The sequence below is a fragment of the Thermobia domestica genome, chromosome 13 (assembly GCF_964235325.1).
Source record: "Thermobia domestica chromosome 13, izTheDome1.hap1.1, whole genome shotgun sequence".
NCBI lineage: Eukaryota > Metazoa > Arthropoda > Insecta > Zygentoma > Lepismatidae > Thermobia > Thermobia domestica.
The window spans coordinates 95231531-95248455 of NC_137466.1; the positions used below are offsets into that span (position 1 = coordinate 95231531).

Below are 16925 nucleotides of genomic sequence, written 5' to 3' on the forward strand. Positions count from 1 at the left end.
CATCAACATGAAGTCAGTAGTATCTGGCATTGTTGTTCACTAAACATGGAAAGACGAGACAATGAACTGGTCAATGCAGAGACTTCATTTTCCTCGTTCCGAGGGCAGTCACTTAGCAATTCCATAGCAATCACGTGGTAATTCACGTGAAGAGCACTGTTGGCATATCAATGATCAGGATGGGAGGTTCAAATCTTAAATATTATAACACCTTACATTGTTACACTCATTTAGTTCGGGTATAAAGAAACTTTCTGGTCACCTTGTTTAACTAATATTATCCTAACCTACAGGCTACAGCTCAGGAAAACATAATTACCTCTAAACACTAACCTAACAGAGAGAAAAAGAGAAATATTTACCTTACCTTACTTATAGACTCTGTACGAGAATTTTAACGATCCAACACGGGATCTCAACGTAGACCAATGATGCAGGATCTGAAGAAAATTAAAAGAAACATTAATCATTAATAAAACCAAAATTCCCTTACTTATTAGACATTATTATTGTAATTATTTTAAAGTTTGCTTACATTGTTTATAAATTAGCAAAGTTTTCTATTTAAGGTGTATATGTATAAGCACTGTATATTTACATGTATTAACTGTGTATGTATGGTTTATTTGTATATGTATGAACATTGTACTTACCGGTAGAAATTTTATGTAAGAGGTTTCTACACTTTCCTCTCATTGACGAGTCTCGAGATTTCAAATGCCTCGATCGTTATGTTCTATCGATTATTATCAAAGCATTGACTTTGGCCGGCAACCAGTAGTTTCTGAGTTGCCTCGCGTTTATTATTTGCTTTTCCATCCGTATACTCTTTTGTACTGGAACTATCTTACTGCTACTATAGGAAGGTGTATCGTCGTGCTGGAGATTATGGTGACTGAGTGTACATGTCGTCGGTGCATAAGAAGATGCATGCCAGTGAGAAGTAGCAGTTGTATACCATAGCCAGATGCCTAGCTGCATGAACAGTTACTAGTTCTTATGTTTGAATACTTTCTAATTTCGATTTTTACTCTAATTTGAGGACACAATCAAACGTAGTTATTTTTAAACATATGCACCCTTGGGGTGCCTAAGAAAATGATCTCAAATTTGGGATATAAATAAGTGCAAATATCCCAACTTGGATATACTTTCTCTAGATTTAATGGAGGGGTAGTTCCATTAGATTTAGCTTTCTGAAATTAGTGTAAAAAACGCAATTAGAAATATATGACAGCATCGGCAATTTTGCTAGTGGCATAAGCGGTACCTCAAAGATACCAACTTTCAGATCATTTTTCTCGTGATCACATGGACGAGTATGTCATTGGATTCAGCATCACGGATCCCATGCACTACAGATGAGTGCTCCTTCTCTAATCCACCATGGCTCCCATGCAAGAAACGTAATGATTACTTTATGATGTAGTAATGCTTTGTCATAATACACTTCTCTGTTGTATTTCTTAAATAAGAATAGCTTAAATGTATTTCTTAGTACATTACAAGTTCAACGATGTTATATCCTCCAAATCTGATCTCTTGTTTTACATTTTTTTTAATATCTGTTGTATTTCTTAAATAAGAATAGCTTAAATGTATTTCTTAGTACATTACAAGTTCAACGATGTTATATCCTCCAAATCTGATCTCTTGTTTTACATTTTTTTTTTAATATCGTGCGAATTTTGCTATGAAGAAATAAAATGAACGACGTCATTATAATTTCCATTGAAACAACACAATAACCACAAAAACATTGTTATAATTATTTTGAAATTGTAATTTCCAATCAAAATTATTAAATATTTGGTTGGATTTTTTCTTTCTCTTCTTCAGCCTGTTGGTGAATGCCAATATGAATGTCCGCATGGAATATTAGAGTGTCATGGAAACAGTGTGCAGGCTTGTGCTATAGACGCTTTCCCTTATCAGCCCATAATTGTTGAGTTTATTTACTGTATAATGACTTCGCAATACACTGAACAAACTGGCCCAGAGGTAAATAACATTATTCATTGTAATTACTTATAGATAATATTACAGTTAAAATGATATTTTAATCTATCTAAATACAGGTTATCCAATATGAAGTTCCAATACTTTAAATGCATACTGTGTGAAAGCAGGTATACAACAGGGTTGTATTTATACGTGAGCCGAGATGGGCCATGACAGGGACGGTAAATTTTCTAGAATCAGTATTTTTATACTCTAGTTGTGAAAATTTCAGAAATTTATTATGCACGCTCATATGTATGTTACACGGGATTTTCAAGTTTGGGATGTTCAAGCAACAATAATCTATTTGACTAGAAAGAGGTAATTAACATTTTTAGTTATGAATTTATTTTCAATTATTATTATTACTATTATTATTCCATTAATGATACCATATTCATATAGGATCCATACACTATTAGTTTAACTGGAGAAAAACTTGATCGTGACGTCAGAACTCAAGGAAAACTGCGAACTGAAGGAATTCTTTCAGTTCAGTCAGTTCTTCATGCGGTAATTTGGATTGAACAAACGAACCCTCCTTTGCAACGATAACTGTGCTATTAACTGAAGGAAATACACAGTTTTCTCAGTTCAGTTCTCTCAGTTCAGGTCCTGTCATCATGGCAGCTAATATAAGTGAGGCATTGTTGGCTTTTATTAAAGCCTACCGTGCTCATCCCGAACTTTGGGACATGCAAAATGTGGATTATGCGAACAGGTATAAAAGAGGGGAGACGTATGATGTGTTACTTACAAAAGTAGAAGAGTTGGAACCTCAAGCGACACGAGATGATGTTATTAAAAATATAAAGAATCTACAGTCGGCACTTAGGAAGGAACTGCGGAAAGTGAACGAATCCAAGAAATCGGGGACTGAAGGTGAGGAAGTGTACATTCCAAAGCTTTGGTATTTCAAGAAACTTAGAAGTGCATTCCACAGAATATCTGATGAAACTGAAGTAACTGAAGTAAAGGAACTGAAGGACTGAGCTCAATTAACTGACTGTGTTCCACACACTATCAGTTCAGTTCATCGTACGATCGGTTAAAACTAATAGTATATGGACACTATTACATCGTAATTTCAAAACATTTCCATAGTTAATTAACATCCAGAATTACCTATTGTTTCTAAGGCTTATCAATCCTATTGTAATCAAATCAGCCATAATTTTATGAATTGGTACCGAGAGTTACATTTAATTTTATTTCTTTCCACTTCAACTTAAATGTTGATTATGCACTACACTGTCTAAATTTTTCAACGCTAGTATTTATTTATATTGACGAGGAGGCATTTTTTCTAATGGTTCGGAGCGGCAACAATGTTAAATACTGTGCTGGTACACACATAGTATTAGGTTCCATATGGAGATAACACAAAATCACACATCGTTCTATTTTATAGCTTATCTTTCGATAGATCTCCAAAGTGGATGCCAATAGTTGCACGAAAAACATTCAGCCTAAAATTACTTTTACGTCGTTTGTTATGGGAGGAAGCTACGCCAACCATTCATTTTCGGACTAGCTAGCACCTATTTCAATACTACGTTTACTGTTGGCAGGCAGCAGGTGGCTTCAGAAAATAAAATAGTTAAATGATGCACAGACTATAGCTTAAAATAGCTAAATTCTTTTAAAATTACAGTTAAATTCGTAACTAGTAGAATTGAACAGTAAAGCAAGCAAACTATGCGATAGTTTACTGTACAGCTACAACATACTCCAATATTCTTCCTGCTATTATCGAATCAAACATATTCATCCATATCCTATACATAAACTATTTTTTACGTAAATAAAGATATACTGGTTTGGTACGTTGGAGTTTTATTGGCAATCTTGAATTTTCCAAAGCTAAATACAATGAATAGTTTACAAGTTAAAATATTTGCAGTACGTTGTGCTTAATTCATTGACTAGCTGCTTCATATTCCTTGAATTCTTTTTTTTTTTTGGGGGGGGGGGCAATCTTTGTGGTAATGTTGGCTATATTTCAGTTGAATTGTTCTCCTTCGCCATGAGACTGTGCTTGTAAGCGATAATTATAAATAAGGTAGTAAAATAAATTGTACGCGTTATGTACTACAGGGTGTTCTAAAAGTGAGGATATACAAAATAAAATCCAAACTGTTCAGAATTGGGAAAAAGGAAAAAAAGTTATGATAACAGAAGAGGAGGAAAATCTTTTAAGACATAAGGCACCATCGGCCGCCATCTTGAAATAGCGGGAACTTTTTTAAATGGGAACCCTATCGTGTGGTACACCAAATAGGACTGAAATGTTTCCAGGAATCCTGTGGTGAAATGTTTTTGGCTTTACGACCAACCGTTGCAAAGTTTTAACCGATTTTCTTTTGTTTCAGGTGGCGTAACACGGAATGCCACTAACAATGTATGAGCGGATAGAGGTCGTGTTGACCTCAGGAGAGCGTAGCAGTAGACAGATTGCATACGATATCAACGCTCGTCACCCAGAATGGGAACCCATTTTCGATAGTACAGTGTGGAAAGTTATAGCGAAATTTAAGGAAAAAGGTCGGTGGAAAACAAACCAAAATCAGGCAGGCCTCTCACAGCGACGGGCAAAGCTATGTCCACTGGTGTGTTGGCATCATTCGCGAAAAGTCTCACCCGTAGTACCGTCACTTAGCCCAAGAATGTGATGTATTCCGTACATCCATCCTGCGAATCGTGTCTGTACATAAATGGCACCCATACAAGATACAGCTATTCCAACATCTAATCGAAGATAATCCAAACCGCCAAGTCGAATTGTGAGTATGCCGCGGAACAAATCAAACAGAATCCTCGATTCGCATATGACGTGCTTTTCTCGGACGAGGCCATTTTGTGTGTGTGTGTATCAGCGAGGTGAACAAGCAAAATCAACGATATTGGTGTGACAACAATCCACACAGGTACGACGATTCCCGAGTCGTTGGCTCTGATAAAGTGATGGTGTGGTAAGGTGTGTGGGATACCCGTGTGGTGGTCCCATTCTTCATCTAGGGCAATTTAAATGCAATTACCTACTTAACACGCTTGAGGAGGAGATCCTGCCGTCCGTTGCATTAGAGCAGCGTTTCCCAACCTTTTTCAACTTGCGGCACACTATGAGTGTAACTTGAATTCTCGCGGCACACTCATAGTTATTATTATTTGTAAATATATATAATACCGTGGTATTTTTTTCTGTGATTACTGGTCTCCTTCTCACAGAGAAGAAAGCTCAATCACTGGTTCTTCCCCGTGGTAAATCATTATGCTTATTTTTAATTCTAATTTAAAAATAGAAAACAATTGCAATGAAATATTGGACTCAGGTTTTTAAAACTAAGCTTTTTTTTTTTTTTTCGAAAACTGTATCCAACCTTTCACTAAGAAGAAAGATCACTAAATAACGAACGAACAAACAAATCTCTTTTAGTTTTAAAACAAATGTAGGTAATTTGTATGCATGTTCGCTTTGTCGAAAGGATTGAATGATATTTTAAAATTTCAAGTTACGAAATAGTCTGCAGCAATAAAGAAGCAATAATAGTCGTAACAATGATAACAAATACTTTTTTTAACTTTAAAAATGAACAGAAAAGTAACACGGTATGAAACTTAAAGTTGTAGATTCATAGTAGAGGTTCATAATAATGTGAAATACAAATATACATTTTTCTTTGTCGTGCAATTTGATTGCTATAGAATTAATAATTTGTTTCGATTTCCTCGCGGCACACCAGCATCCCATTCAAGGCATACCAGTGTGCCGCGGCACACCGGTTGGGAAACGCTGCATTAGAGGATGGCTCTTTCCCTTTGTTCAATCAACATGATGAAGCACCATCTCATTTCAGATTATGTGCTCGTGATTACCTCGATAAGCAATTCTCACAGAGTTGGATAGGCCGGCGAGAACCTGTAGATTGGCCATCGCCTTTCCCAGATCTCACTCTATTGTTTTTTTCTGTGGAGCTACGTGAAATCCGTTACGTATGCTACCAAGATCAGGGACATTAACCACTTTTAAGGCAGGATTATTGACGTGTGTGCCAGCATTCCTGAGAATATACTGGGCAGGATAATGAGTGACTGGCAGCAGCGGATACTTTTAACGACTGCTCAGGAGGGAGGACACATTGAATAATTGCTGTAACATTGGTCAGTGGTGCATACATTGCACGCAGTGTTATATCCCGCTAAGTACAGAAAATTGGTTAAAACTTTGCAACGGTTGAACGTAGAGCCGAAAACATTTCACCATTGGATTCCTGAAAAATTTTCAGTCCTATTGGATGCTTCACGCGATAGGGTTCCCATATTAAAAAAAAAAAAAAAGAAGTGCCCGCTATTTCAAGATGGCGGATGATGGTGCTGTATGACTCAAAAGATTTCCTCTTTGTCTATTATTATCATTTTTCCCTTTTTCTCCCAATTCTGAACGGTTTTGATCTTATTTGGGTGTTTTCATACTTTTGGACCACTCTCTATAATGAGCAGAATGATTATCTAAGTAGCAAAGAATACTTTGGTGTATTCGTAATGTTTAAGGAAATTTTGGTTGCGAAATGTGATTAACTACTGCTGAACATAAATGGCTAGAAATAGGCAATTTGGAAACAGAATTGGCAAAAATTATAACTAATAGCTAAAACACGTCCTTACTGGCTAAACACCATGTATAGGTTTACACATAAAATACCAAGTAACCAAGAAAGTTCATGTGGTATCAATACATAAAGAAAATGCGTTTATCTTATGTTTATTCCGCAAAATATCCATCATCCGCTTCTACAATCTTCTCCCATCGTTTTACAAGCCTGTAGATGCCATTTTTGAAGAAATCTTTGTGTTGGGACCCAAAAAACTGTGCCACCGCGTTTTCAACCTCTTCTAGAGTTTTGAATTGTCGATTGCGCATACCCCTCTATGGTTGTCCATAGACAAAAAAGATGGTAGTCTGATGGAGCAATGTCTGGTGAATACGCTGGAAGTGGCAGAAGTTCCCAACCGAGAGAAGAAATCACCTCCAGGGTCATCTTTGCTGTATGAGGTCTAGCGTTGTCTTGCTGAACAAGAACACTCTTCCTATTCACTAGTGCAGGTTGTTTTTGCAAGCTGTTCGTCTAGTTTTTGCATTTGTGCTGAGTACACCTTTTTGGTTATGGTTTTACCACTTTCTAAGAACTTATAATGCACAATCCCAGCAGTATTCCACCATACATACAGCATCACCTTCCGCTGATGAAGATTAGGTTTTGCACTTAAAGGCATGGAGTCATTTGACGATAGCCAATGGTACAAGAGTTTTTTTGTTATTGCACATTACCCATTTTTCATCACACCTCAAAATCCGGTCCAAAATTGGACAGTTGTTGTTCCTAGTCAGCAAGGAATAGTAAATGTTCAGTCGTTGGAGATGGTTCGCAGCAGTCAGCACGTGAGGGACTCACTCAGTTTCCACGATTTTTCCAACTCATGCAAGTGTACGCAAATGGTTTCATCGCTTACCCCAAATCGTTGAGCGAGTTCTTGATACGTTTGACTTGAATCCTCTTCAATTGCTGGCTTGGGTTGGTCCAAATCTAGAGATTTTGGTCTGCCCGATCGAGGTTTGTCCTCAAGTGTCTCATCGTCGGTCGAAAAGGTCTGAAACCACTTTTGAGCTGTCCGTTCACTAATTGTACCTTCTCCAAACGCTGCACATATTTTTCTTGCTGCTTCCGCACCTTTTGTGCTCAACTTGAACTCATACAGTAAACAAGCCCTGATTACTGCGTTCGATACAGACATGGTTCACTGCGAATACTTGATCTCGAACTGTCGAATGCGACCTGTTACTGCGTTAGTCGACGTGCCAATGACTCAGCTTTCAGACACCGTCACATACAAGTACCCCTGGCGGCAGAAATGATTACTATCCCACGAAAAATTTCGTCATGTGTAAAAACCAATGGTTGCTTGGTTGCCTGGTGGTTAGATTGGCAACACTGACTGCATTGTAGTAAAATGGTAGATTCAACTTAATTTCATTGTTGCGCCTGTATTATAGCGTGGCATTCATTTTTGCACTTGTTTCCATGTAATAATTTGACTAAGGTGAGGGTGGAATAAAATTAATTTCTATGGAAATGATTTATTCAATGAGTTCTTTGCTTTAAATCTATTGTGTCAACACTTAATTCGAAAGAGAGTAATTGTTGTAAATTGTGCAGTGTGTTTTGTACACCAAACTGTTCAAAGTAGCACAACATAATCTCGCTGTACCAGTCAGTAAAACGCATGTTGACAAGTGTTTAGTGTAATGAAAGCTTGGGCGATATCGATTGAATCATACACTTAAGTGTAGATTGATGGTATTAAAATTAGAAAGCAGAAAGGAGACATCTGATAAAATCGAGATTGTTAGAATGTATAGTGCAAAGGAGGATTAACTTGATCAGCCGTGCTGCAGTCGCGCATTAGTGTGTCGGTCATATCCTAGATAGCAGTTACAGAGAAAAAGAAAGAGAGCAGCACTTACATAATGAAAGCGTGTTTACTCAAAACTTTTGTACGCTTCAACTGTTGAAATATACATTGTCAGCAAATGCGGCCGTCATATCATCAGGTTTCCATATGTGATCGCAGCAGGATTGTGACATACTAAGTCTGCGGATTCCTTTCCCGAAATTTGTGTCAAGTTGAACGGAATCTATTCAGAGCAATGTACATACCTTCATTGATGTAACTCCCTTTCATTGTGCATCAAAGTAACAGCAGCTGAAAAACCGCTGCGAAAGACGTGCATAGCGGACAGAATGACATGTCATCTCTTCAGATATTCTGCTTCTCTTTATAGCACTATGACTGGCGCTACTGCAGCGATAAACTGAAAGAGGGTAAGCACTTCGCATCATCAGATTATTCCGGCACCGATCGTTATGGTATGCGATGCCATTGATCGCGTCTAATATATATATTAACGGAACGTTGATCGGTCACTACTCAAGAATGAAATTTTTTAGTCTGTTGCAGTTCCACTTCTGTAGTTGCGAATTAGACCATTTCCAACATAATAATGCGCGATAGCATGTGAGATGCAATGCTATTCAACATTTCTGGATAGAAACCATGTTACAATGCTTCCTTCATCAACACATTTATTTGATCTCTTGCCTAGAAATTATGTATCGTACATGATCTTATAGCGGTTCGGAAAAGAGAGAACCTCCAGCCTACAGAAGATGAATTTTGGCAAGGCATTATATATAAGGCATGTAATACTTTAAGACAGTGATGTAATGCTAAAATTTTTTGTAGGTATGCGCTTAATCGCTTTCAAAAGTATAGCGTATACGCAAGACTACTTGGCGTATACGCACCCAATATACGCTCATTCTTTCGTAAATTTAAGGTGAATATACGCTGGACTATAAAAATTTTAGGTGGGTATACGCCGTATACTCCCGTATATGCCCCATTACATCCCTGCTTTAAGATGACATTTGCTCTCTATGATTCGCCATGTTGAAGAAGTTATTGACGTCCATTGTTCATGGAGGTTCAACGCAATACTGACAGTTGTATGTTCTATTGGGCTTATTAGACTATATAAACTGTAGATAAATGATAAAAACTAAATATATTCTACAGAACATTCGTTTTACTCTCAATGTTTCCTTTCTTTTCCAGTGTGCCAGAAGATTAAATATGAATTATGCACCAATTGAAGCCTGTATGCATTCAGATCGAGTAAATATCTTGACAAGATATTATGCAGACATCACAAATAATCTTTGTCCGAAACTTAGAGGAGTTCCTGCTGTGGCTATAAATAATGTAAGAATAAAAAGTGATTTATCTCGTTAACGTTTAGGGAAATTGATAGTGTTGTAAAAATTGAGTAACTTAATACTCATATTGATCTACAAGGAGTGAATAAAAAGTAGTGACAACATTGTTATAATTCATGCTTGGATTATACACAGAAGAACATCTTTTATATTTTATTCAATGTAATTGCCTCCCATCTTTATTACCTTCTGCCATACGTGTGGAAGATGTCGTACACCATCACTGAGTCAATTTATGTTGACGTCCCGCAGAGATCGTCATATGACACATATGGTCTCTTTTGTGTCGTAGTGCTTCATCTCATCTTTTTCTGACCACCATACTTCACTCCATTTTCATTTCTAAATGTTCAACTTTACCCGCACATCGTAAAGTACGTACCTTCCAAATTCCTATGCTGAAATGAAAGTTTTTATTTTCTCGTTTGATGATTCTTCCAGGGTTAGTCCCCACGCGGAGATCCGAACGGGGGATTATTTTATCTCAGGAAGAATCACAATTGCATTATTCCCCTCCTTCGTCCCTCCTAGGAGAAAATAATGTAGCCGTGTTTCCATCTCTTTTCACATTTCCATACTGTTGTAAGGTTCATTGAACAGGCTGTGGCAAGCGTCAGCCTGGCCCTATATGGGAAGAAATCGAAAATAATGCTTGGAGTTGAAATGTGTGCAGTCTGTGTAGATCTATTTAAGTAAGCGGAGGGTACTGCCGAGTAGACAACTGAAGCACGAACCATCAATGCGCCGTGAAATGTCTTGCCCAATTTGTTGAAACAGTTTTTCGACATAAAAGGTGTCAGCTGTAGGCCCGGTGCAGACCGTCTACGGACAACTCCGCAACAGGACCGATATCTGACCGCAACTGCGCGTAGCAACCTAACAATATCTGCAAGACAATTGAAAACGAAGCTTGCAACCGCGTCAGGAGTGATAGTGTCACACCAACTAAGTGAGAGTGGTTTGTACGACCAGGAACATGTGTTTCGCTTATTCTAATGCACAAAAGGGCGCGTTTACAGTGATGTCGAGAATATCACCAGTGAGAGTTCCCAGAGCGATTGCTATCGCATATTGATCTAATGCGAACAAGGAACCAGCTTGTGTATCATGAACATTGTGAAAAGGAATTGTGTGGTAGTAGTGGCGTATTAATCGTTATGATGAGTGGTCGTATTGACCTGAACATCTTCGATGAAGACTCTGTCACTGATTAGAGGTAAAGTGATGAACTTCTGCATGTCTATGTGCGGCTTTTCAGGACGCAGTCCGCCTAAACTTTGTTATAGATAACAACGCCCATCATCTATAACAAACTTATTGAGGCAACTTGGTGGACAAATACCTAACGACGGAAGACATCTAACGTGTCAAATGGCCAGCGAGATCTCCCAACCTTAACTCAATTGAATATGCTTGGGATGGAATAGGGAAACGTGTGGGAGTCCGCCAGTTGCTCTCCAGAACACACGGAAAGCTCTATACTGCTTTTCGTGAGGAGTGGAATCAGCTGAAAGAAGAGCTCCTCAACAACATAATCTTCAATATGGAGCGTTGGTTCCAGACATGTGTGACCATTAGGGATGGCCATATCCCGTATAAACCTTTTTCCGGTGTCGCCAATGTTTTATATTCCAGCGTGCATTTAATCCATTTGCATTGAATGGATTAAAGAGTAGTATGGTAGCTTCCTTTGGTGGGATTTATTTACGTTCTTTCTGCCTTTCGTCCTAGAACAGTAATTCCGCTTAAGTTTTAAACATCAATGTACTTTCATGATCTAAGTTTTCGTTTAACAGCCATTTCCAAAATTGTTAAAATAGCATCAATTCTAATCCTCTTAGAAATAAATTTTAATTATTATTAGAGCCCGGATTTCCATGCACAAGTCAACCCCGAGATATGCCTGCAAATATACACGAAAAATATTTAAAAATTTAACATATGCTAAGACACATGCTAATAAAGTAAAATTTCAATTTCTTACAAAAATATCTTACCTTAATGACTGTGGCAATGAACTATGAACGTCTTTCTTAGGTTTTCTTCTGTGAACCCTCTGCGTTTATCAGTAAGAAAAGTTTTGTAGATCGTAAATGTTTTCCTGTGTTAGTTCTCTTCCAATTCATGTTTTTCTATTAAGTACATTTGCAATATCAGATTGTTTTGACTATACTTGACAAAGTTTATCTAACGCTGTTTTCGCAACACCATAAGAGTCACTGGACAAAGTCAACGATAATTAGTCCAACAAAGAGAGTGAATGCTGCAAAGCAACAAGGAGAGTGAAGTTCACACTCTCATGGAATTCTAACTGCCTGATAATTTCAGGTGTTCGCGAGAAGTGGTTGTGTATGTACTTAATTTTGTTCTCAATGCCACTTGTAGAGAAACATTTCTGTGACACAATCTGCGCCTGATGTCTTGCTGCATCATCAGGATTTAGAGCCTACAACTGTCTTCACTTGATTTAATTTATCTGCATAATACAACACATGCTTCTAGCCACAAGCCCCATCAGGTTAAAACTTATTGCGGAGGTAGCGGAACATTTTTCACAACTTCGCGAAAGGTACGTATGTGCGATGGAGCTTTCACAAATACTTTCTTTACATTTGATGCAAGTGCGGCTACTTAAGGATATTAGCATCTGATTGTTTCTGTTACGCGATGAAGACCGTGTGCAAGACAAGTTAACTGCTATTGAATGCAACAAAACTCAACGTTTCATTTATTTATTTTCATAAAATAAATTTTATTCTACATCTGAATGTACAAAGTGATTCAGTTCACTTTAAACATAACCTACTTTCTTTTGATATACTCTAAAATATGCCAGTATGCAACAATAAAATTCGAAAATATACAGTATCCTGCAAAGTTTACGAAATATACATGCACATCGAAATTCACTCAAAATATGCACTTACATGCGCTATCACATGCGTCTCACACGAATCCTTATAGGTCCGTCGGAAAGAAAAAAATACTTCCAATACGTTTCTGCATATTATTATAAACATACATTTTGCATATAAATCCGGGCTCTATATTATTGCCTATATATATATATATATATATATATATATATATATATATATATATATATATATATATATATATATATATATATATTAAATATATTATCATGAAAAGTTACTGTAGTAATAATGAGTACCGAAAGACTTTTGTATTAATATCTTATTAATTTACTTTCAGATATTCAGGTACGACCAAAGCAAGATAGCTACCCGTAATCTTGAGCAAAGTTTGTATCCATTTCTTTCAATGGAACTACGTCAACCTTTTTATGTTTTAGGAAAATAGGAAACAAGTATCTTAAATCAAATTAAATATAGAACGAAATTCTTGAAAATAAAAGAACATTTTAAATTTTTATGATAATCGTATTTTTTATATAAAAAAGTTGTCCTTACTGATTGACCAACGCCTAGGTCAAACTAATAAGTTAAAGACTTGAAATCTGGACACTACATAGGATTCATAACGTAAGGTACTACTATGGAAGGACGTTTGGAATTGTAACTTTTAAACTAACAGATAAAAAACGCTGAAATTTTTAAACAATCCAAATATCGAAAGAGAATGTTGTTTGACATACTCTGCAATATTACCAGATTAATAATATTGACAACCCAAAATAAAGTTCAGATTATTACATATTTTCTATTTAATTGCTAAACGTAAACTTACAATATCTCATTTATTATTCAGTGTTGCAAGCTAAGGACGCGACTATACCTAGTTGTAACAAACGTCCAAATCTTCGAGGCCTCTATGGCAGTCATATAACGCAAATGCAACGCACATCCTAAATATCATAATGTCAAATACTGTGATCATAATGTGACTTGTTTCGAATGAGTAGAAACAAAGTTACAAGGAACTGAAAACCCGACCTTTTTCGAGACCTGTTATTTTGAATCGCATAAATGGCTTTCAACAGTTGTAGAAATTGTAATGCTATTTACAACTAGCAGCGTTCACCCCGCTTCGCTGCGGTCACCCCGGAACGCAATAAACTTTGTTACTTAGATAATTTTTACTTTTTCGCTTTCAAGTGATATGATAAAAACCATAGAAGATTGCAGTAAATGTTAACATTATATCGCCTGTCATTTATGTTAACCCGCCCCGCTTCGCTGCGGTCACCCCCGAACGCAATAAACTTTGTTACTTAGATAATTTTTACTTTTTCGCTTTCAAGTGATATGATAAAAACCATTATAACGCCTGTCATTTATGTTAACCCGCCGAGTGACACGGTCATGCGGGTTGCATATACATACGTTTATTTTTATACCTATGATGAACTAACAAAGGATTTGTACGTAATGGACACCTGAATGGTCAATTATCTCAAGACACTGGTAATTGAAAATTAAAGTGATATGATAAAAACCATCTAGGGTCCAAATCCTAATAACCCCCCAAAAATAAAAGAAATTGGTTCAGCCGTATTAGCGTGATGAGCGGACAAAGGATTTGTACGTTCTCTTTTATATATATAGATATACCTCAAACCGTTCTGGGGGTATGAGTAGAAATTGCTGTATTGCTTAAACTGATATCTTACTCGTGGGAAATTTTAAAAATGGTTGTTGCTTCCTTTGCTTCTGTAGCACTACAGTAACAATTTTCGGTAGTTATAATTACAAGATCTCTAATTGCATAATTTTAAACAGTGTTGCAAACTTTAACCATGCTTATCATATTTCAGGAACGGTTTGAGATATCAACTTATATAAACAGCATTATGATCTTTACGTGTGCTGAAAATAGGCTACTTGCTACTTACCTACGCACTGTTTCGAAATATATATATTTTTTTTAATCTCGAATTTTCAATCCTTTGTAACTTTGCCCCTACTCATTCAAAGTACATCATATCATGATACAGTATTCTACGCTAAGGTATTTAGGATACAGTGCCCGTCCGTTTCATTTGCGTTATTTGTTTTGTAGAGATCTACAAAATTTGTTTGTGACACTATAGCGTACTAAGTTTGTAACACACACACACATTATTCCAATTAGAAGGAAAGAAAATGGATTGAAGTGGTTAACTAAGATCTCCATAGATGCGTTCGAATTCCGTGCTAACTTCGACTTCAGACGAATTCTATGTGAAAGATACAAAAGGAGAATCGTAAGAGATAGCTCGCAGTTAACATGTGGGAGTATTTGCTACTACAATATACATACATCTTTTATATACAGTCTTATTTAAGTTCTCAATATGTATGACCAAAATTTGGATTAGAAAAAAAATCTTATAGATCAGCAGAATAAAGTATACACTGCCCTAAAACAAGATTTTATATACCCATAGCAGAAGAAAAAGTATATAGGGCCTACTGTCTTATCACTTATTTATCCAAATTACTAGTATGTTTATCGAATTGCTTGTACGAAGGCTGCTGGAATAGTTTCTGCAATCAATATAAAAAAACACACGTGAAATTCTGGAAGAGCCTCCCTTGTTTTTCAAAATATACACCTTTAAGATCGATACAATCTGGCGTACGTTCAAACCAATTTTGAAATGATTTTTTCCACTGACAATGGCGGTAGTATTCCGCTATTATAAAATCCGGAGGAATAAACGTTTCTGTGTTTATGTTCACTTGTTTGTTTAAGCTTATTCATTTATTTTTCATGGCAGTTTTAAGTACTACTGTTATGTGAGAAAGGGAAATTTTCACTTTCAGGCAATATTTTTTTGTGATATTCAGTGCAATTTAACACCGAAACAATTTCATTGTGAGGCTGCTTTTTGAGAAACTGCTGTACAGAATGCAAGAGCTGCTTAAGGCAACACAAATCGCTTATCACGCACCTTATTTTTCATGTGTGTGAACAGAAAGTCATTAGGTGATAAATCAGATGAGTATGGGCATTGAGTCATTGATTCGACATTTTTACTGGACAAAAAATCAACAGTTTGGTGTGCTGAGTGGGAACCAGTGTTGTTGGGGGAAAGAATGACGATTTGCGTTTGTTTTACGCTATACGTTGATGACCTTAGGTAAACATCGTAATATACCATTCAACATTTACAGTCCTTCGATCTTAAACTATCGCTGCTACATGTTCGGTATAACCCAGGAAATAAACAATCATTTCCTTCGCAGCCCTCCTCGAACGAACAACTTTTGTTGGTTTAGGCCCATTTTGAAACAACCAAACAATGGATTTCTGTGTAGTTTCGCGTCCGTATGAATAGATCCAAGTTTGGTCCATTCGAATGATAGATTAAACCAAATGAATCTACCTCTATTGAGTATCTTGATCATTTCTTTAAACTAACTGACACGAGTCTGTTTTTGAGTTTCAGTCAAGTAGTATATGATTCAACGGGTTGAAAGTTCCATACTTCAGGCGACCAAGTAAAATAGTACGTATTGCTTTCATGTCAATGTTCAAGGATTCTTAATCTCATTGTATGTCACATGTCGTTCTCCATTAAAATACTAGAAGCACGAAGCAGTCATTTTGACTGCTTCAAGAAATATAATTTCGTATCACTTCTGTAATCTTTTCGCTAAGGCCCTGAAATTCATTGACTTTTAATATTATTGTGCCCACTTGTTGATAGCATTAATAATAAGTTTATGCTTCTTTCTACAGGGGCGCTATTGTCAGTTATACCTAGAAGCACGAAGCAGTCATTTTGACTGTCTTATAAAGAGTATAGGAAATTAGTGTTTCTGTTAGTAAGTTAAATGTGGCAGTATTAAATATTTCTTATTTCTAGATAAAAGAAAAAATGAAACCTTTATTCATTGTAATTTGAGAGTGAAAAATTTAAGATAACTTATTGTTTTATTAGGTATATTGCAATACATAGTTCCAACTATAACTTCATATTTTTTACTGTGTTATGAGGTATCTCTCAGTGTTTTATGGTCGACAAACGAATTAGTTCAGATACAAGTGGCCAATATCTGCATGATAGTGTGCACTTGGAGTTGGTTGAGCTGAACCGTGTACATTGACATTTTACGATGAGAACTCAAGAAATACTTCGAGTATTACATGATCTCTTAGAAGATGAGTCTGAGGATTCGA

At 36.5% G+C, this 16925-nt stretch overlaps 1 protein-coding gene across 2 annotated transcripts in view; it reads left to right on the forward strand.

Annotated features, from left to right (window-relative positions):
• LOC145668356 (uncharacterized) overlaps positions 1 to 13232 on the forward strand; it is a 104995-nt gene extending 91763 nt beyond the window's left edge. For both annotated transcript variants that reach the window (XM_081736119.1, XM_081736120.1), the window contains 3 exons: positions 1840 to 2001; positions 9676 to 9822; positions 13053 to 13232. In XM_081736119.1, the coding sequence (XP_081592245.1) occupies positions 1840 to 2001; positions 9676 to 9822; positions 13053 to 13160 (417 nt within the window). In that variant the 3' untranslated portion in view covers positions 13161 to 13232. The remainder of the gene's footprint in view (positions 1 to 1839; positions 2002 to 9675; positions 9823 to 13052) is intronic.
• The last annotated feature ends 3693 nt before the right edge of the window (positions 13233 to 16925 follow it).